Genomic DNA, 20,806 nt, shown 5'->3' on the forward strand with positions numbered 1-20,806 from the left:
AAAAGCCCTAAAATCAAGGCTATACATAAAAAAACGTATAAAAAGGTCTAAGTGGTAAAAAGTAAGTAAATCAAGGCTATATATATATATATATATATATATATATATATATATATATATATATATATATATTTAAAGAAAAAACATAAAAAAGGTCTAAGTGGTAAAAAGTTGAAGAAAATTGATAAACATAATTATTTTGACAAGGTAGCACGTAAAAATTGACCTTTCGACCTTCTGATTTTCATAGAAAAGAGACCTAAAATCAAGGCTGTATATAAAAAAACGTATGAAAAGGTCTAAGTGGTAAAAAGTAAGTAAATCAAGGCTATATATATATATATATATATATATATATATATATATATATATATATATATATATATATATATATTTAAAGAAAAAACATAAAAAAAGGTATAAGTGGTACAAAGTTGAAGAAAATTGATCAACATAATTATTTTGACAAGGTAGCACGTAAAAATTGACCTTTCGACCTTCTGATTTTCATAGAAAAGAACCTAAAATCAAGGCTATATATAAAAAAATGTTTAAAAAAGTCTAAGTAGTAAAAAGTAAGTAAATCAAGGTTATATACATTCTTAAAAAACATACCAAAAGGTCTAAGTGGTAAAAAATTGAAGAAAATCGATAAACGTAATTATTTTGACAAGGTAGCAAGTAAAAATTGACCTTTCGACCTACCGATTTTCATAGAAAAGAGATCTAAAATCAAGGCTATATATATTTAAAAAAAACATAAAAAAGGTCTAAGTGGTAAAGAGTTGAAGAAAATTGATCAAACATAATTATTTTGACAAGGTAGCACGTAAAAATTGACCTTTCGATCTACCGATTTTCATAGAAAAAAGACCTAAAATCAAGGCTATGTATAAAAAAATGTTTAAAAAGGTCTCACTAGTAAAAAGTAAGAAAATCAAGACTTTATATATTAAAAAAACATATAAAAGGTCTAAATGGTAAAAAGTAAGTAAATCAAGGCTATATATATTTAAAAAAAACATAAAAAAGGTCTAAGTGGTAAAAAGTTGAAGAGAATTGATCAAACATAATTATTTTGACAAGGTAGCACGTAAAAATTGACCTTTCGACCTTCTGATTTTCATAGAAAAGAGACCTAAAATCAAGGCTGTATATTAAAAAATCTTTAAAAAGGTCTAAGTAGTAAAAAGTAAGTAAATCAAGGCTTTATATATTTAAAAACATATAAAAAGGTCTAAGTGGTAAAAAGTAAGTAAATCAAGGCTATATATATTTTAAAAAAACATACCAAAAGGTCTAAGTGGTAAAAAATTGAAGAAAATTGATAAACATAATTATTTTGACAAGGTAGCAAGTAAAAATTGACCTTTCGATCTACCGATTTTCATAGAAAAGAGATCTAAAATCAAGGCTATATATAAAAAAATGTTTAAAAAGGTCTCACTAGTAAAAAGTAAGTAAATCAAGGCTTTATATATTAAAAAAACATATAAAAGGTCTAAATGGTAAAAAGTAAGTAAATCAAGGCTATATATATTTAAAAAAAACATATAAAAAGGTCTAATTGATAAAAAAGTTGTAGAAAAAATTGATTTACACATTTTTTTGACACGATACCCTGAAATAATAAAAATTTGTTTATGTAGTTCCTTTTCGATGGTATATATATTCAAAATAATGCCATGAACAGCTCACGCGCAATACTCACTTGACTCGAAGCCTCCAAAACTTCCAGAACCTTGTATTTATTAGCATGAGATGAAACTTGATCCATATTAGTTAATCCATCCTTCAAATATAACTTGACCTGATCATCGTCCTTGGAAATTTGATTGATACCACCTGCAATACATTTTCGTAGTAAATCGTTCGGGAAATTATTAATATAATTTAGATACCTGTTAAGGTATCACGTTTTTGTCTGAAACGATAAACTTCTTCGTCGTTATCGCAAGTGATGTTCGTTTGTCTTCCTTGCGGTAACCAAGGTTGATCCCAAATTTTGAAATGACATTCTTTGATTGGAGCGTCTTTAAGTACACCACAAGTTGCCGGATCCGTGTCTTTTCCTTTTTCGCAATCCGATACTGTAACGTGGGCTTTAATGCGATAAAGAACTCCGCTAATTGTCTGGATTTAAAAAAAAATGTTGGTAAATTACTTTTACTGCTTAATCGCCGTTTTTCTTACTTGTTTTGTCGCTTCTATTATTTCAAGAATTTTATATTTGTTTGTATGCGGTGAAGTTTTATCTAAATTGGTTAAACCATCTTTCAAATATAAATTTATTTGAGGGTCGTTGGTAGATATCGGCACCATTCCACCTGTAGCGTACAACATATTATAGAAAAATCCATTTTAGATTTGTTTATTCGTATACGAGGGTGGTTCAAATATTAACCGGTAGACCAGGTTTTTAACCTGAGACTAAAACCAATAAACATGTTTTTTGGTATACGAGAAATTTTTGAGCCCTATTTTAAGAAAACAAAATTGTTCTGCACGCGAACGGCTAAGGAAAATTGGTATTTTGTCGATAACGTAGAAGAGGTTGGAAATTTCAAAGCAATGTATATGAAAAAAGTTGTAGAACGTGAAAATATGCACCAAAAATGTTTCTTTTACGAAATAATGATCTAAAATCAGATGTACGCTTCAACAACTCTGAATACTGTAAGACTTGTCGTGAAAATTCCAAATTAAACAAGATTTTGAAAGAAAATCGTTCAGCAATTGATATATACAGCTGGCAAGTACCGTCAAAAATGATTTCTTATTGTTATCCAAAGTTGAAATTTTTCTTTAGCCAAATTCAATCACATCTTTCTAAGCACGTTGTTGTTTAGTTAGTTTTTTTATCTGATCAATGTCTTTGCTATTGATGTAAAAATATCAAAATGCAGATTCCTGGCTCAAGGCCCAGACCTTCCTCTAGCAAAATATGCGTCTAAAAACGTGCGAAAACGTGAAGTTTTCATTAAACATTTTCCAAAAAACATTAGAATTCTTCTGATGAGGCTAGTAAGTCTATCTTATTGACTATATCTTCATCAATGCGAGAATCCGTATTTCAGAACCTGTTCTTTCTCGCAGTGACCTTCATTTTTTTTATTAATCCCTGGCCAGTTTGATTTTGAAATCCCTAGCGACGATTTCTCAAACGGTGAACGAGCCGCTCATATTTCATAAATCCTTCCTCCCACTTTTATGAAATGTATTTCAACTAATGTGGAACTAACAACAATTATTATGAGACTCTGATTTCAGTCCACTCAAATTACAAATCCACACAGTTACACCCCAACTAACGAACACTTCAAGAGCCACGTATCTCCAAAATGAACCATTTTTCGAAAAAACATCTAGATCCTATTTTTGTAAGAATTTTCACGTTCTAAATACTTGTTTCTATACATTTTATCGAAATTTTCAATCCCTTCCACGTTATTGACAAAAAATCATTAGTTTTCCTAGATAATTTCCGTCTTTTCACTCTTTTCCTACCCCTCCGGAAGCTATCAGACGTCTTATTCGTCTTATCACTCAACCATTCGCGCTTAAAGGCGGGTTCACACCAACGGGCACAGTCAGATCAGGTCACGGTACGGTAGATCCCGAGGCAGCGATCTTGACTAGACTGTCTCTGACCGTGACCTGATCTGACTGTGCCCGTTGGTGTGAATCCGCCTTAAAGGATTCTGCATTGTTTTCGAATCTCAATCTCTTTAAATGGACAAAATAAATAATAGTCGCATGGTGACTATAAGTTGGGTGTTTTGGCGTTTCTAAATCCAATTTGTTCAATGTTTACATCGTAAACCGAACTGTATACGGTCAGACGTTGTCTTGCAGCAATATCTCGCTACGGATTGCAATATCGCGTCGATTTGCTCGGTAGACCGGTTTCACCATGTTTTCCAAGAGGTTACTATAATACTGCGCGTTAACAGTTCGTTGTTCAATGAGAAAAATCAACCGCAATTACTCCTCTATCCAAGACGCGTGCGAACTTCCAAGCGTTCAAAATGCAAAAGTCTTGCACCCATCTGGGCGAAATTTTTCGGTAACCGAAAAGTTTATGAATTTTTTGCTGACTAGTATCTGAGTTAATGCTCAATTTCCGCTGATTTTACGCGCATGTGATGTGCCACGCAAAACGGATTAGAAATAAATATTGACTTGTGAATCGGTGCGTTGTCTTGGTGAAACAATGGTGTTTTCTTCGACATATAAGGCCGTTTTCCTTTATTTTTGCATTATCTCTCCCTTTTGAAGATTAGTCGGTGAACAATATTCCATGCGCATCCCAAAATAGTGAAGCCATAAGCTTCCCAGTTGACTGTTGTGTTTTTGGACGCTTCGGACGTTCTTCATCAGTTCACCAGGTGATGCTCGTTTTGATTCCGGAGTGGATTGATGGATCCATGTTTCCTAATCGAAATGTCATGAAATTTGACACATACTATTTTGAAAGTTGGTACTTCAAATGGATTTCACAGCGCCATCTATGTATCAGTCACACGACTTATTATATTTTAACAATTTTTTGTAGTGGCACCATCTATTTAGAGATTAAGACCGGTTGGTCCTTGTTCCGATCAGTTTACGATAAAAATCACAAGTCCATTTTGCGCAGCACAGCGCCTGTAGACGCTCATGTCTCGACTGTTCTCTAACAAAAAAGTCTAACATCCAATGCAGCCACATTAAATTTTTCGCGCGTTTATTCAAAAATTCCTGTTTATATTTGAACCACGCTCGTATTTTGAGAATATACACACCGAGTGTTTTACTTCTCTTATCCTGTGTTGTTTTATGCTTCCAAACTTCGTCTGTATTACAATGATACTTATCAATTGTAGATTCATATATATTTCCTTCGTTAACAGTCATAAAGACGCTACATTCTACTACTGTACGATCTCTTTCGAGTAGAAGCTGCAGTTTGTAGTGCAGCCCGTTCAAACGTACATTTGACGAACCGACTAGGACGTAATTATGGTAGTCGAGGATTTTGGATGCTATCCAAGCAAGATCATCTAAAATTTGTGGATCATTCTACAAAATAATAACATATTTTGAACTTCATCAATACAAGTAAGGCAAAAAAACAGAGTTAAAATGTTTCTGCACCATTGATAGTCCTTGACCATCAAGTTTCAATACTCTTTAGATAACCTAGAAAGTTTTCTGTATCAAATTTACTAGGACATACGGAATTCCAGAGGATTTTTGGCATAGCTCGAATACACACGGATCAAATCAAAAGAAATTAAAGAAATAGTCAAGTTTAGCTGTCGAATAGTTCCTGCAGAAACTGCTCTAAGTGGGATTAAGCTAGAGCATCGGTCGTGGCCGACTTTTCCCTATGTTCTAAGCTGTCCAAGTTTCTATTCAACTCTGGATCGTCTCTAAGTCGACTTGCTCTGTTCTGTATTTAGTCGAGCTTCCTCATGGTATGCTTGGTGGGCCGAGCTCCAAATGTATGAGTTTGTTTCGGCGCTGAGGTCATTTATTTTTTTTATAGTTAAACTTGAAAAGGTCCAGAATGAACACCAGAAAAATGGCGTTACGTCATTGTTAATACATGTAGCGACATCTGTTCGATAAAAGCCAAACACCGATTGGCACCGCCATTTTTATTCGAACTTCCGATCTCCGTGGTGGAAATTCACCACTTCGACCAGTTGCGTCGTTAAGGCGAAGGTATTGTACGAGGGACCAAACGGTTTATCGAAAAAAATATGTTATACGGGGCGTATCAAAAAAAAAATTAACTTTTGTGTCAGGTTTCAGTCACAACTGAGTCTGCTCTGAGTACAGAGACATTTTACCAATCAGTTGGTGACTTCAATCACTTTTGGGCTTGGTTTCTTTTCTATTGCTCCATGTGTATTGGGCTTTAGGTATAAGTAGGTCAAATGTATCAGGTATATAAACGTATCAAACTTCAGATTTAAATCGTTACAAATAAAACAATGTTCACACTTTATATTAGATGAGAAGCTATGGTAGGAATGTACGATTAACAATTTCTGGTATACATTGGTTACAAAAGACACACGAAGCTTTGTATCAAGAGGAAAACAATTACCTCAAGTTCATTAGACCTCTTTCTTCTACTATTGTTGTGATGTTTGTGTTTCTTCTTGTGGTCATCTGATTCGGATGAATCAGAAGATTCACTCGATTCACTATGTTTATAAGATTTTCTCGATTCTCTCGATTTACTAGATTTACTTGAATCGCTCGATTTATTCGATTCGTCAGAGTCATTAGAGCTATGTTTGTCTTTTATCGGCTCTTAAATAACGACAAGATATTTTAGTTAATAGTAAAAAAAATACGTTACATGCTGTTAGTATAAAATATCGCCCCCATGCGTATGTTTTATTTATTTCGAATTTAAAGTGAAACGAAGGGAATGGAAAAGATTGTTTTGAAAAATAAATAACTTACAGAAGAAATCTTAACGATGATTATGGAGATAAAAATGCTTGAATAGAAGAAATTGGAGGTAAGTTTTCGAATAATTGGTTTCGCTAGCAAGCTCAAAAATTTATTAAAATTATTCAACGATCAGGTAAGTTGGAGACCCTTAAGGAAAAGTTTATAGAAATTGTCATAAGATTTAAAGATTGTTTGGAAATTATCTTGATAGGTTGAGAAAAAGTTTTATACGTAGAAAAAATATTTCAATCGATGGCTCCATCATTTCTTTTCTAATATTTGTTTGGACTAACCATTCATATACAATAAACTTGGCAACGCTTCAACTTATGGGTGATTACCCAGAAAAATAATTACAAGTTATTGATGGTTATCAATAATAAAATCACGAGATTTCGTTTAGCTCATAGTTCATAGGGATCTTTTGAGCACATAGGCCCGCTGTGCCCCGTTTGACGTTACCAGATTCAACGAGATTTTGTATATCATATTTTATGTCTGATATTGGGACTTCTGGTTTAAATTCAGTCACAACTTTCCTTGTTCTTTTTGTTTATACCACTCATCTTCGGCTTAAGTCCTTTGAGAAGCCGACCAGGCGCTTTGACTTGAACCCTTTGATGTCGTTAAGTGTCTGAACCGCACTAGTGGCACTCCGGATCGTCTATGAAGCCCACGATGTGAAGACGGAGTCGTGGATGACCACGTCCGATCACTAGTCGGATTCCGCGCCTATTGAAGCATTTGTTAAGTGTGAAACGCACAACGTCCATATATTTATGGCTTTGCTTGTCATTGGCCACGTGTGTCTATCCATCTCTACCGAACCCGACATGTCAGCAGACATGGATTCTGGGCCCATCCCATTTCGCCGATTCCAGTCTAGCGGGTGAGTCCATCTTTGTTGCCTGACTGACAGGGCACCTAAACGATCTGGATCTTGCAGCCATCACTCACCAGATTTTGTAGGACTTCCTTGCACTCCAGCACTAGCCTAGAGCACCCTTTTTCGACCGTAATGGCCTGTATGGCAGCTCTTCTATCTGACCAGATTGAGATTACGAGACCGTTGCAGCTAATACCTCGGCTTGAAGGATGGCAGCGTATTCCCCAAGCGAAAACGATTCGCTTATTTAAGGGTGTCCTCCGTAGAATTCTGCTCCGGCCAAGCCATCCCCGTGAACCGGATGGCTCCATTATCAGTATACAGTCACCGATCCACTGCCTCCAAAATCTTATTATTGTAGGGTTGTGGGCGCCATTTGGTCGCTGCCCATCGAAATGATTGGGCATTCATCTGTTGATTGCATCCAGATTTTTGCATGACCAGCCTGCAGTTCTTTATATGCTGTCCTCATGACTTGTATCGTTAGATCCAAGGGTGGGAGATTCGGTGAGACTTCAAGTGCCCTAGTTGGCGCCGTACTGAGATACTGACAGGGCCACCACACGATGGCCTCGTACGTGAGACTATTGAAGTATAAATCCGATGGAGGATCTTAGGTTGGCTTTTTTTATTTTGTTGTTCAAGTTATCCCTTCGGACTAGCACCACATGTCCACCAGTCTTTGTTTAGCTGTAACAACAGCTTGCAACGTAGTAAATAATTTTTAAAGAAATGTTGTTTTGATTTATTTATAAACTCGTAACTGATTTTGGTTTATGAATAGAGGCGCAATTAGATAAATATAATAAAAAACACGCCCTAAAAGCCCTTTTTAGTTGTAAGCATCAAAAAAATCATTAATATGATAATTTTTTTAAGCAAAGCTGTAACTATTTTGTTTAAATGAAACGTCAAAAAGTTTCGTAGCCGATTTTCCATTATTGTGATTCGAGTTTTTATTATTCGATAGTTAATAAAGCCCTGTTGTTAATCGATAAAATTGTATCAATGTAATTTAATTATTATACGATATACAATTATTGTTTGTTAGTAGATTAAAATTATCATTCATTTATCTGCGGGTTACCTCTATCATCACTGTCTCGATGATTGTGTTTATGTTTGTGATGATGTTCACAGCTTTCGCTGCTTTCGTCGTACTTGTGTTTATGGCTATGACTACTATCATCATCACTATCATCATTATGTCTCTTTTTATCATTACTATAAAAATAATTCGCAATAATGGGACGAAATATTAAACATTATAAACGAATTAACTTATTGTTTAAATTATTTTTCAGTTTTATTATTACAACATAGAGACAAAATGTTTTGTTTTAATCAATGAAACTCTTTGCTAGATAAAATTTTCGTTAAATTCAAAAAAAATTGGCTCGAGATCAAAAACTAAGAAATTTTTGTTGTGTGTTGCTACCATATACGAGGTCCGGCTATTAAATAACGAGACTGCGTCTAGAGGGCGCCCTAAACGAGTGGGATAAAAAACAAATAATGCGTTGGGTGTCTAGATATCTTGTCTATGCACGTTCCAAAACACGTTTTCGTCACTATTATAGTATTTGTGCAGTAGCGGTTTGAACCGAACGTGTCTTTTTCTCACCATGTGTGACGAAAAACAAATTTCTCGTTAAATTGAAAAAAAAACTCCGACTGAGTGCTATGAATTGTTACAAGAGGCTTATGGGGACAATTCTCTATCTCGTGCGCGTGTTTTTGAGATGTGTAAGCGTTTTAGTGAGGGCCGAGAGACCACTGAAGATGACCAAGAGCCCAAGTCGCCCTGTAACTGTTTCAACTTTGGAAACAGTGAACAAAATCAACCAAATTGGGCATGCAGATCGTGTGGAATGAGTATGTAGATGATTGCCGAGGCTGTAAAAAGATCAGAGCCGAAGGAAGCGGTAAAGCAAAAAACGGCAGAGCTCCTAAAGGCACTCGCCAAAGAAGACTTCCGGCACTGCTTCGATCAATGGAAAAAACGTATGGAAAAGTGTGTGTCGAGAGGAGGGGAGTATATATAAGTCTCAATGTGCTAGCTCTATTATGCACAAAGATGTTCAATTTACCGCTAATACCTGCAAAGCCGAAAAATGCCGGATTATTAAAAATGGCCGCCCCTCTCAGGAGGAGGTAGATAAAAAAAAGGTGGCAAAAATTATTATCTATAAAAATGATCTGTACAATTTTTGTCGTACGTTGCGTGGTTCGAGAGATATTCGATAAAACGTATTTTTGAAAATGGCGGCTGAAGCGGGCGCAGCCATGACACCCCTGAACATATTCCAAAAAAATAGGTTCTCTAGAATTTTGTAGTTTCATCAATATGATTGTTGCTTAAGTAAAACAATGTGGCGGAAGTTGCTCTAATGAAAATTGTATCAAATTTAGAAAAATTATTATAAAAATGGGAATATTTATATTTCTTATGTGGTTCAGATTAGTTATAACCAGAGGATACAAGTTGCGTTCAATTTTTTATTGTTTATGTATATATAAATAAAAACAAGTCAGTCTCTCAGTTGTAATGTCTGGCAACATCGCATTTTTCAAACATTTCGTAATAAAAAGGTTTAAATTACTAAACAAACCACACAGGAACTTGTGGCAAAAGCATTTGTTTACCCCACGGTGGACATTTTTAAATAAGCGTCAGCTGATTTAGACAATTCGTTAGGTTGTATGTACAATGGTGAATTAAAAATGATTGGCATATTGGAATTTCCAAAAAATATCAAAAAATTTAAGTAATGATGGAATTTTTTCAAAAAATAGGACAAAAAAATTGAATTTCGTCATAAATAACTAAACAAACCATACAGAAACTTGTGGCAAAAGCATTTGTTTACCCCACGGTGGACATTTTTAAATAAGCGTCAGCTGATTTAGACAATTTGTTGGGTTGTACAATGGCGAATTAAAAATGATTGGCATATTGAAATTTCCGAAAAATATCGAAAAATTCAAGTAACGATGGAATTTTTTCAAAAAATAGGACAAAAAAATTGAATTCAATCATAAATAACTAAACAAACCATACAGAAACTTGTGGCAAAAGCATTTGTTTACCCCACGGTGGACATTTTTAAATAAGCGTCAGCTGATTTAGACAATTTGTTGGGTTGTACAATGGCGAATTAAAAATGATTGGCATATTGAAATTTCCGAAAAATATCGAAAAATTCAAGTAACGATGGAATTTTTTCAAAAAATAGGACAAAAAAATTGAATTCAATCATAAATAACTAAACAAACCATACAGAAACTTGTGGCAAAAGCATTTGTTTACCCCACGGTGGACATTTTTAAATAAGCGTCAGCTGATTTAGACAATTTGTTGGGTTGTACAATGGCGAATTAAAAATGATTGGCATATTGAAATTTCCGAAAAATATCAAAAAATTTAAGTAACGATGGAATTTTTTCAAAAAATAGGACAAAAAAATTTAATTCAGTTATAAATAACTAAACAAACCATACAGAAACTTGTGGCAAAAGCATTTGTTTACCCCACGGTGGACATTTTTAAATAAGCGTCAGCTGATTTAGACAATTCGTTAGGTTGTATGTACAATGGTGAATTAAAAATGATTGACATATTGGAATTTCCAAAAAATATCAAAAAATTTAAGTAACGATGGAATTTTTTCAAAAAATAAGACAAAAAAATTGAATTTCGTCATAAATAACTAAACAAACCATACAGAAACTTGTGGCAAAAGCATTTGTTTACCCCACGGTGGACATTTTTAAATAAGCGTCAGCTGATTTAAACAATTCGTTAGGTTGTATGTACAATGGTGAATTAAAAATGATTGGCATATTGGAATTTCCGAAAAATATCAAAAAATTTAAGTAACGATGGAATTTTTTCAAAAAATAGGACAAAAAAATTGAATTTCGTCATAAATAACTAAACAAACCATACAGAAACTTGTGGCAAAAGCATTTGTTTACCCCACGGTGGACATTTTTAAATAAGCGTCAGCTGATTTAGACAATTCGTTAGGTTGTATGTACAATGGTGAATTAAAAATGATTGGCATATTGGAATTTCCAAAAAATATCAAAAAATTTAAGTAACGATGGAATTTTTTCAAAAAATAGGACAAAAAAAATGAATTTCGTCATAAATAACTAAACAAACCATACAGAAACTTGTGGCAAAAGCATTTGTTTACCCCACGGTGGACATTTTTAAATAAGCGTCAGCTGATTTAGACAATTCGTTAGGTTGTATGTACAATGGTGAATTAAAAATGATTGGCATATTGAAATTTCCGAAAAATATCAAAAAATTTAAGTAACGATGGAATTTTTTCAAAAAATAGGACAAAAAAATTGAATTTCGTCATAAATAACTAAACAAACCATACAGAAACTTGTGGCAAAAGCATTTGTTTACCCCACGGTGGACATTTTTAAATAAGCGTCAGCTGATTTAGACAATTCGTTAGGTTGTATGTACAATGGTGAATTAAAAATGATTGGCATATTGGAATTTCCAAAAAATATCGAAAAATTCAAGTAACGATGGAATTTTTTCAAAAAATAGGACAAAAAAATTGAATTTCGTCATAAATAACTAAACAAACCATACAGAAACTTGTGGCAAAAGCATTTGTTTACCCCACGGTGGACATTTTTAAATAAGCGTCAGCTGATTTAGACAATTCGTTAGGTTGTATGTACAATGGTGAATTAAAAATGATTGGCATATTGGAATTTCCAAAAAATATCAAAAAATTTAAGTAACGATGGAATTTTTTCAAAAAATAGGACAAAAAAATTGAATTCAGTTATAAATAACTAAACAAACCATACAGAAACTTGTGGCAAAAGCATTTGTTTACCCCGCGGTGGACATTTTTAGTTACATTAAAATTCTATCTACTAGAGATAAAAAGAAACTCAGAAACCAAATAACCAACACAGTTCTGTTGATTATTATACACTCTCAATCTTCTAATAGTTATTGCATGCGATGTTGCCAATTTAGACATAAAAGTTCATTATAATCTTTTTTCTTATCCCATATTTACACCAACCTTTCGTCAGATTCACTACTGCTCGATGAAGAATCACTATCAGAATCTCTATAGTGTCTTTTAAATACATTGTGTTCGTTTTCTTTATCTTCTACAATATCTCTGACTCTTCTCTTTTGTAATATCACCTCCGGACCGTACCCGATGTTGGAATATACAGGATGGATACTGTTTACCCAATTTCGCTGTATTTGAAAATTGTTGATCATAAGAAAATATAGTAAATAATGGTAAATATTCGACATTAATGAATAATTTAAAAGTTTTTGTCATAAAACCAGTTTTACCCTTGAAATTTTTCAACAAACATTTTTAAATTAATAAATGACAGTATTTTGATAATTTGGTCCATTTATTATTTGCCGAGACTTATTTAGAGCTTTTAACAACGTCACCTACCTTGAAATTCTGAATTTACGATGACAGTTAAATATTTAGGACATCATAAGTTAGCTTTCGAGTAAATACATTAAAATTTCATGGTTACGATTAGTTCCATATTAGAAATGGAATACCAAAACATTTAATGTTCATTTACATTAATTACAGTGTTGTCAATATAAATTAAAATAATAAAAATCGATTAATCACTAAATTTAAGTGAACTTACCCCATTATAAGTTGTTTGGGGTTGTTCAATTTCAAAATCAGAAAGAATCTGAGACTCCAAATCACTCAAGTCAACTTCTCTCGGTGGACTTTTCGTCGTTGTGTAAAAACCGGCATTATAAACAAATTCTTGATTATTTGTACAATTATTTTTAATAATCTGTGTGAATCTTTCCCAGGATTTTTCCCAAAATTGTACTTCACAAATAAAACTGTCTCGAGACCGATCAATTGGACAAGAAGGAGAGTCGATAGTTTTCGGGCAGACAGTAGGAGCTACTTCAACTAATAGAGTATATTTAATACCGGATACAACCTGTATGTTAATCGAATTAGATAATTAAAAGGAGATTCCAGTTAAACTTACCTGTTGTTGTACCCTTAAAACTTTCAGAGCCGTATGCTTTTGACTTCTTTCTGATTCGATATGCCTCAACGCGGTGTTTATCAGATCAGCGACGCCGTAGGCATTTGGATTTATATCTATTGGACAACCTAAGCACGGTACAGTCTTCTTTGGACTCTCTTCACTAATTTCAATATGCTTCGAATAGATAATTTTCAATAAGTAATTGAATAAACTAAATAATGAGCGGGTCACAATGATCGCATGAATGATTGTTCAAAGTAGACTTACGAGTTCAGGTTCTTCGGCATTTTTGATCGTCTTTGGGGTAACCACGTCAATAGCTTTTGGTTCCCCAACAAAATCCTGTTCAACTTTTGGTTCTTCAACAGTACGTGGTACATCTTTAGGTTCCTTTATAGTTTTCTGTTGTTCCGATACTGGATTTCCAATAAATGTAGGAATGATATTTTTTTGTTGTTCTAAATATATTGATTCGATTGGAGCACAAATTGCACCTGCTATGTGCCATAATGACTCCCCCACTATCTTACGGAAAATACTTTCACATTTTAAAGTGCCTCCTTGACATGGGTAATCACAGGTGGCTTCTACTTGGAAAGTTGCGTCTAATTTATCACCCTAACGATAAAAATTGATTTAGGGAAATATGAATACAAATATTGAAATGTAGAAGATTAGTTTTGGAACGAAAAAAATATTTCAAAAATCCTCACGGTCAAACAATCATTAAAAATATAATCAATCAAGTTAAAACAAATTTTATTTTAAAAATAATAAAAGATAACATTCTGCAATTAGTTTAAAACTATAGCTTAGCATCTATTTCACCCCAAAACAGGTTCTTTACGTTGGTATTTCGAGTTTTTACAAATAAATTTGAAATTAACCGCGAAAAAGGCCAAGACTGTCATGGCGTCTTGAATGACGTCATACCTCGCAATACATCTGTTTGTTTATGACAATCAATTGTGTTTTTTAATAATTAAGGAATTCCTCGTATTATAAATACTGTATAGCGTCCCAATGTGAAAGTACAACGATAAAAACACCAGACGTACCAAACAATAAAGAAATGGTTAAAAATGCCAAGAACTAATTCCACAAATTATTTCTGTTAAGATTATTTTGATCTAAGTATCAAACAAAACTTGATATATCTATTTATAAATGTACAAAATCTACTATAAGATACCACACATAACATTTATAAAATGTTATGACTTAATTAAGTTAAAGTTATTGAAACTTTGTATTCCCTAACCTCAAAATGAGTTAATAATTTTCATTCCACAGTGGGTAAATGCGACTCTCTGACTGGTAACTGCTAATTCAATAAGACTTTGTTTGTTTTTCACATAATACTTACATTTAAGTTTTAAAACTGCGGACTTTCGGTTAACAAAAGGATGTGTTCAATGCAAAATATTTGTCAAGCATAACTGCGTCAATTTTGGGCAAATTACTGCAGTTTGCTTTGTTAAATCCTGATTCAATGGCATATTATACCTGTCTTTCAGGATTAAACTAAAATCGGATTTTATTAATTTAACAATAATTGCTGAAAACTCGAAATAACCTGGCCTACAACATGGCGTGTCGCGAGGTATGACGTCACGCCTGATTGACGTTTAATGTCACGTGATTAAACGCCTCATTTTGTCGATTTTATTTTCCAAAAATATTATTAATCTTTTATCATTTTTGTAGAAAAGTTGTTTTTTTATTTACTAATTATCGTGGTTAATCATTAGAAACTAAAAGCCATTCGATTGTTTTGTCGTTTTGTCTCTTTCATTTTATATTGCTACACTTTCTTTTCGTCAAGACACCACCTCTGACCGCCCCTAATTTATTTTTTCTAATACACTTTTTGATATATTATTCCAAGACGTTTGTAGAGTCTTCCAAAGATCATCCAAAGAAGTTGGATTCAAATTTTCTTCAACATTCCGATTCAATTCATCCCAAAATAATTCTACTGGATTTAGATCCGGAGATTGTGGAGGCCAATTCATTATTTCTAGCTCACCACTATCTTGTTTATTTTTTAAATAGTTGAGACAAAGCTTAAATGTGTGCTTTCTGTCATATCTTGCTTAAACATATTAGAACCCCTACCTTGCCGTTTCAAGAGGGCAAAATTTACTTAATTTATTCCCTTGATTTATCATTTTCTTGAATTAAATCTATTTTCATATTGTACTGAAATTATTTTTTTATTGAATTATATTTAACTTAAATTTTCTTCTCACTTTCTTGCTTAACACCCCTTCATAAAAAGTACAGACATATTATGGCTTCGATAGTACCTACTACAGGGCTAGAAAGATAAAAATGAAAATTGTAAACAGGGAGGGATTACTGACCCCTCAAATCTCTTCAGAATCCACTGGCTCATGTTGGGGAGAGGTATTTTTTGGAAGAAACAGGATCAAAATTCACTCTGAACAAAAAAATATTGCTAAACATTGACCAAGTATGAAAACATTTATACATTCTAAATAGCTTTACCTCAAAAACTGTTGGATCTACAGAGACGGTTTTGGCCTCAAATTATAGCAAATTTAGTCTACTTTAAAAATGCGTCACGTAGGTATTGTCAAAAAACTAGTCCTTCAGGGTTAAAATTGCCAAAAACTGAAGTAAAGTCGAAAATTTTACGGTTTTTTCGATTTTTGAAAAGGTTCGATGTCACAAACTTGGATTATTCATTGGGCCAACATCACAAACAAGTGGACTGGACTGTATATACACGGCCAATCGGACGTATCACATAAGGGCGTTTTTAATATGTAACGGTAACCAATTCTGTGCAGGATTCCTTTAATTCTGTAGATCCCCTAATCCAGCAAATGAAAAGCACCCCCACACCATCATAGAGCCATGTTAAACAGTTGGAGTTATAGCATCGGGGTGCATTTATCATCGACGAACATAAACTGTTCGCTTTAGCCCAAACTTTTCGAATTTGGACTCATCATTCTACAGGACTTGATTCCAGTTTTCTACTGTTCAATCTTTATATGCAAGGGCCTATTCTAATCTTGTTTTTTTTAAGTTTCCGCGTCGCAAGAGTGGTTTCTTTACTGATATCTGTTTATCGTAACTTTCATTGAACCGCATTTGAATTTCAGGTTCTGTAAGCTTCCTTTCCATTTTGAACATGATGATAAGGGACTCATCCTCTGCTTTAGAAGTTACACGGAGCTTCCCACTGCGTTTTCTGTCCTGATTTGTTGTAAAAGAAAAATATAAAGCCATCAACTTGGTTATTTCAATTTTTCACATAAATTTTAAGGTTATGTGGAAAAAGTTGTACCTTTAACTTTACCATTTAACTTTTTTCCCTTCTCTTCCCCGTACACTCAATTATTTTTTCTTTCATTTTTATTATTTTCTCTTATTTTTCCAATACTCATCCTACTATTATCAAAAATTATCGACCCTGGTCTATAATGTTAAAGTACTGACAGATTCATCAATTTGACCTTGCTCCCGCCAAGTGAAATTTATTGTAAATCTGCTTTCATCTTCCAAACAACCAGATTTATATTAATTATTATGATATAATTGATAGAATTAAAATTTGGAAAGCTTTAAAAAAGGTTAAAAGCTATATATCCTATATTCACAGTTGGTATGGGAAAAAACGTCTTTACGATACGAGGCCGACAGTATTCATTTTTTTTTCTCTCGTTCGAGACACTTGATCTATACTGCGCATGCTTGAGAATGCGCAGGCCTGAGCTGGAATCTCGGAGGATAGAGAAAGAGTTATCATTCTGTCTTCCTTAGTTTCTATAAGTGGAAGTTAATTATTTTCCCACTACTCATATTTTAGAGATGTTTCAATGCGCAGTATAGTTTTTTCCCATAAGAACTGTCCACAAATTTATATCGAACTTTCGATTTTGATATGATTTATTCGTGGTGTTACACTCACTCATTTCATATTCTAACAATCCCAGCACTGGCCAATGTCAAATCTATTGAATTGAATATAATTTAAAACTTAAATTTATTTTTTGCTATTTGGTAACCAATAAATATACAACAATTTATTTCCAAACAGTTAAAATATTATCAATAGAAATGTGAGCTCTCAAATTTTACAAAACATTTTACGAAAAAGATTTATTTCTTGCCACTTTAAGATATTATTTTATATGTTAAAATTATCTTAAATTACCTTATTGGAATTTTTATATATTTGAATTAATTGATATTCAGTATTAAATTGAAAATCATTTCTGAATAGCAATAAAAATAGTTGTAAATACTAAAGTTCAAAAATTTTCTTTATACAAAGGCTAACATATTGAATATTTTAGTATTGATTAAATTTTTTCTTCTTCCAATTGTTAGAAAAATAAATATTAATCTGTATTAAATAAAACTAGACCGTTCTTCAACTGATTTTTGGCTAAAATCCACGACTAAGTTGAAAATTCTGAAAGTATTAGTGATATTCATACTAAACACACTGTTTAATAGGCCGGGCACTGGATGTAGTTGAGTAAGCAAAATGTGAGGAGTGTATGGTTTTGAACTCAGAAAAGCATGCAGATTATGATTCTGAATGTTGCCAGATGTATTAGTTCATTTACACATTCGCAAAGAAGGCTGGAGGAAAAGGGAAAAGGACCAGCACAGCTGCAAGCAACATATCATTTCATATTATTTAGGGTCTCCGGTAAAAGTTGTATAGTTGCCAGTCCTCACATTTTGCATACTCAACTCCATTCAGCACCTATACTATAACCAATCTAACCCAGGTTTCTATGAATAGGTTATTTTTAAGGGCCAAAAAAGGAAAGGGAGTGGAGGCATTAACCAATCTGAGGCTAGTTTCTCTGACTTATTTCTTAGGGCCAAAAGAGAAAAAAACTCAGGAACCTTAGGTTTGAAAGGAGTCATTGATATTGAATTTTCTATAAACAAGTAGCCAAGTAACCACTTTCCTAAAGTAATATCTATGTTGTATTATTATTTTTGTGAAATTTATATGTTTATTATATGAAATATATAATCATGAAAAAATGAAAATCATATAAAAATTTATGGAAAAAAACTATCCAAGGATAAATTTAAAAAAAAATAATTAGCTTCATATTTACTGGTATTTCCCTGTTACTTTTTATGTTACTCAGCTTTAGAAAACTAGAGACATAAGAATTTGAATAATGATAGAAAATATTTATCAAGTTTCTGGCTACTGTGCAATAAGTGTAAATATAAATTCAACTTTATCTTTACACAAAACGAGAATTATCGCCGTTTTTTGGTTTTGGCGAAACTCAAATTGTTTATTTTATTTGGGTTTTAAAAATTTGCCTGTTAATATTATTATAAACACAGTTGTATATACATATTCCGTAATCAGTTATTGAAAATGGCGTTAATATAAGCTTTAGAGGTTAAAATGTTAAGGAATTTATGATAAAAGAGAAATAAACTGATATCTTTAATATGGATAAGTGCCTATAAATGATATTTGATGCGCAAACATCGCAAATTACATATAAATTCAATATGAAACAAAGAATAATGATCCAAACAATTTCCTCATACCTATGGGATATTATAAAAACATACCTCGACATTCTTCTGTAAAATTTTAGCTGATTTATAGGAAAAATTAGGATTTCGTTCATTCAAATATTTCAAAATGCTAGACGAAACTTGGGTATCCACATCAAAGTCTAAGACATCCCCTTGTAAACTTCCCAATATGCAAGACAGAAGGAGAAAAATTTGATTCAATCTCATCATTTTAAAATAATGTTAACACTTCGACCACTTAAGATCGACTGATGAAATAACCGTTCCTGAAAATCAATTGCTAACTTCAACAGTTCTGATTCACAACATGAAAACATATCTGTTGTTATAAACAAGGTGATAACCTTTGCTTTGTCTCTAATACACTTATCCGTAATAAAACTGGACATAAAACAATATGTGACTTATAAATGTATTTTTTCACTCTCAATATATACATAAATAGAATCTTACTCATAAAATTGGTGAAATCACAGAAATTTCTTTGAACTTGGTCTATTATTGTCAATTTATCTGCAACGAGAGAATCACTTTTCAATTCATCAATTAGCAATGACTTAGTTAATTGCTTTTTATGATATAATTGTAATATTTTGTTGTTATGAAAATTAAAAACTTTGGTTACTTGTTGACATATCCAAGTTATGAAGGATATTTATAAAACTTAGACCAGATTTTCCTGTGTTGCCATGCTTATGATGTCATAAATTACACGTTACCTCACTTTAACATAACAACATGTAGACAACATAATAATAAATAATATGTAAACTCCACTTTATAAGGTGAGTAAAATGTGAATAGTTTCTCAAGTTTGAAAAAACTTATGAATACAAGATAAAAAGCGGACTCAAAAAAATTAAATCGAATCAGTATATCAACTCAATAAAATGAAGAAATATTAACCGTACATAATATGACCATTGTTCTCAATATCACCAAGTTAAAAGCTTTCATAGGATGGTTAACTCGAAATGTCCTTACCTATTATACCAGTTTTGTGAAATTTTGGAAAATCGGCAGTACAACAACGAATTCCGTGAACTGACAACGCTGCTTATGATTATGGTAAAAAAAGATAGCAACAAAATTAAAATGTAAAATAAAATATTGACTGTATGTTCATTTTTTAAAAAGTAGATTAATAGAAGAATGCAATATCTCAAGGAATAAGGTGAATAAAGCTTCATTTAATTGAAAACTAAAAATTGTCGTGCGACATCTATTAATTAAAGAAGAAATAAATCAGTATTGTATGTATTTCTTCTATGTATATTCATTCTACTTACTATTTTCGTTAGTAGATGACCCTACTAGCTCACATAACCTTCCAAAGTAATTTGATTAACAAATATTTTAAATCAGCGTTATTACCTGTCAAATTATTCAGTTCAACTGTTTTAGTTTTTGTACATTTCACTCATTCTGCCTTTCGCTTACATAAATTTTTTGTGTCGTTTCCATTTCACATTTCGGGAAACCACTAAATTATGGGTCTTATTGTCCATTAAGGTACGTATTAGAACTTTATATATCAAATAAGTTTTATTTTCTCGTCATGATAAATAAATAATTGTTGACATATAAAAGATAAATAATATAACAGATCTAGAAAAATTAATGTTAGACTAATTAGTTCTTCAATTTTCTTGGTAATGATATTTTTGTTGTATTTAATTTTGTAAATATATGACATTAAAGTGAAGTTTTAAATAGACGTAAAACTATTGGTTATTATTTATATTTTATTGTTATATTTTTGGATTTAATGAAATGTGGAATTTATCTATATTTCTATAAAATTAACCGATGATAAAGTTTTATTTTGATATAATCTGTAAATGAACTTATTTCAAT

At 32.4% G+C, this 20,806-nt stretch overlaps 2 protein-coding genes across 6 annotated transcripts in view; one reads left to right on the plus strand and one right to left on the minus strand.

Moving 5' to 3' along the window:
* Window positions 1-19,620, minus strand: part of LOC130446921 (uncharacterized) — a 30,737-nt gene extending 11,117 nt beyond the window's left edge. The window contains exons 1-12 of one of the 4 annotated variants that reach the window (XM_056783445.1): window positions 19,403-19,620; window positions 18,983-19,215; window positions 13,655-14,005; window positions 13,385-13,561; window positions 13,019-13,333; window positions 12,409-12,593; window positions 8,427-8,563; window positions 6,098-6,306; window positions 4,785-5,061; window positions 2,194-2,327; window positions 1,902-2,133; window positions 1,712-1,845 (exon numbers count right to left, since the gene is read on the minus strand). In XM_056783445.1, the coding sequence (XP_056639423.1) occupies window positions 1,712-1,845; window positions 1,902-2,133; window positions 2,194-2,327; window positions 4,785-5,061; window positions 6,098-6,306; window positions 8,427-8,563; window positions 12,409-12,593; window positions 13,019-13,333; window positions 13,385-13,561; window positions 13,655-14,005; window positions 18,983-19,159 (2,328 nt within the window). In that variant the 5' untranslated portion in view covers window positions 19,160-19,215; window positions 19,403-19,620. The remainder of the gene's footprint in view (window positions 1-1,711; window positions 1,846-1,901; window positions 2,134-2,193; window positions 2,328-4,784; window positions 5,062-6,097; window positions 6,307-8,426; window positions 8,564-12,408; window positions 12,594-13,018; window positions 13,334-13,384; window positions 13,562-13,654; window positions 14,006-18,982; window positions 19,216-19,402) is intronic. The other 3 variants (XM_056783444.1, XM_056783447.1, XM_056783446.1) reach the window with 3 other exon arrangements.
* Window positions 19,621-20,328: 708 nt separating this feature from the next.
* LOC130446923 (RNA-binding protein Pasilla) overlaps window positions 20,329-20,806 on the plus strand; it is a 79,467-nt gene continuing 78,989 nt past the window's right edge. For both annotated transcript variants that reach the window (XM_056783449.1, XM_056783450.1), the window contains exon 1: window positions 20,329-20,461. The gene's annotated coding sequence lies outside the window, so the exon portion shown is untranslated. The remainder of the gene's footprint in view (window positions 20,462-20,806) is intronic.

This window comes from Diorhabda sublineata, chromosome 7, assembly GCF_026230105.1.
Source record: "Diorhabda sublineata isolate icDioSubl1.1 chromosome 7, icDioSubl1.1, whole genome shotgun sequence".
In the NCBI taxonomy this organism is placed as follows: Eukaryota; Metazoa; Arthropoda; class Insecta; order Coleoptera; family Chrysomelidae; genus Diorhabda; species Diorhabda sublineata.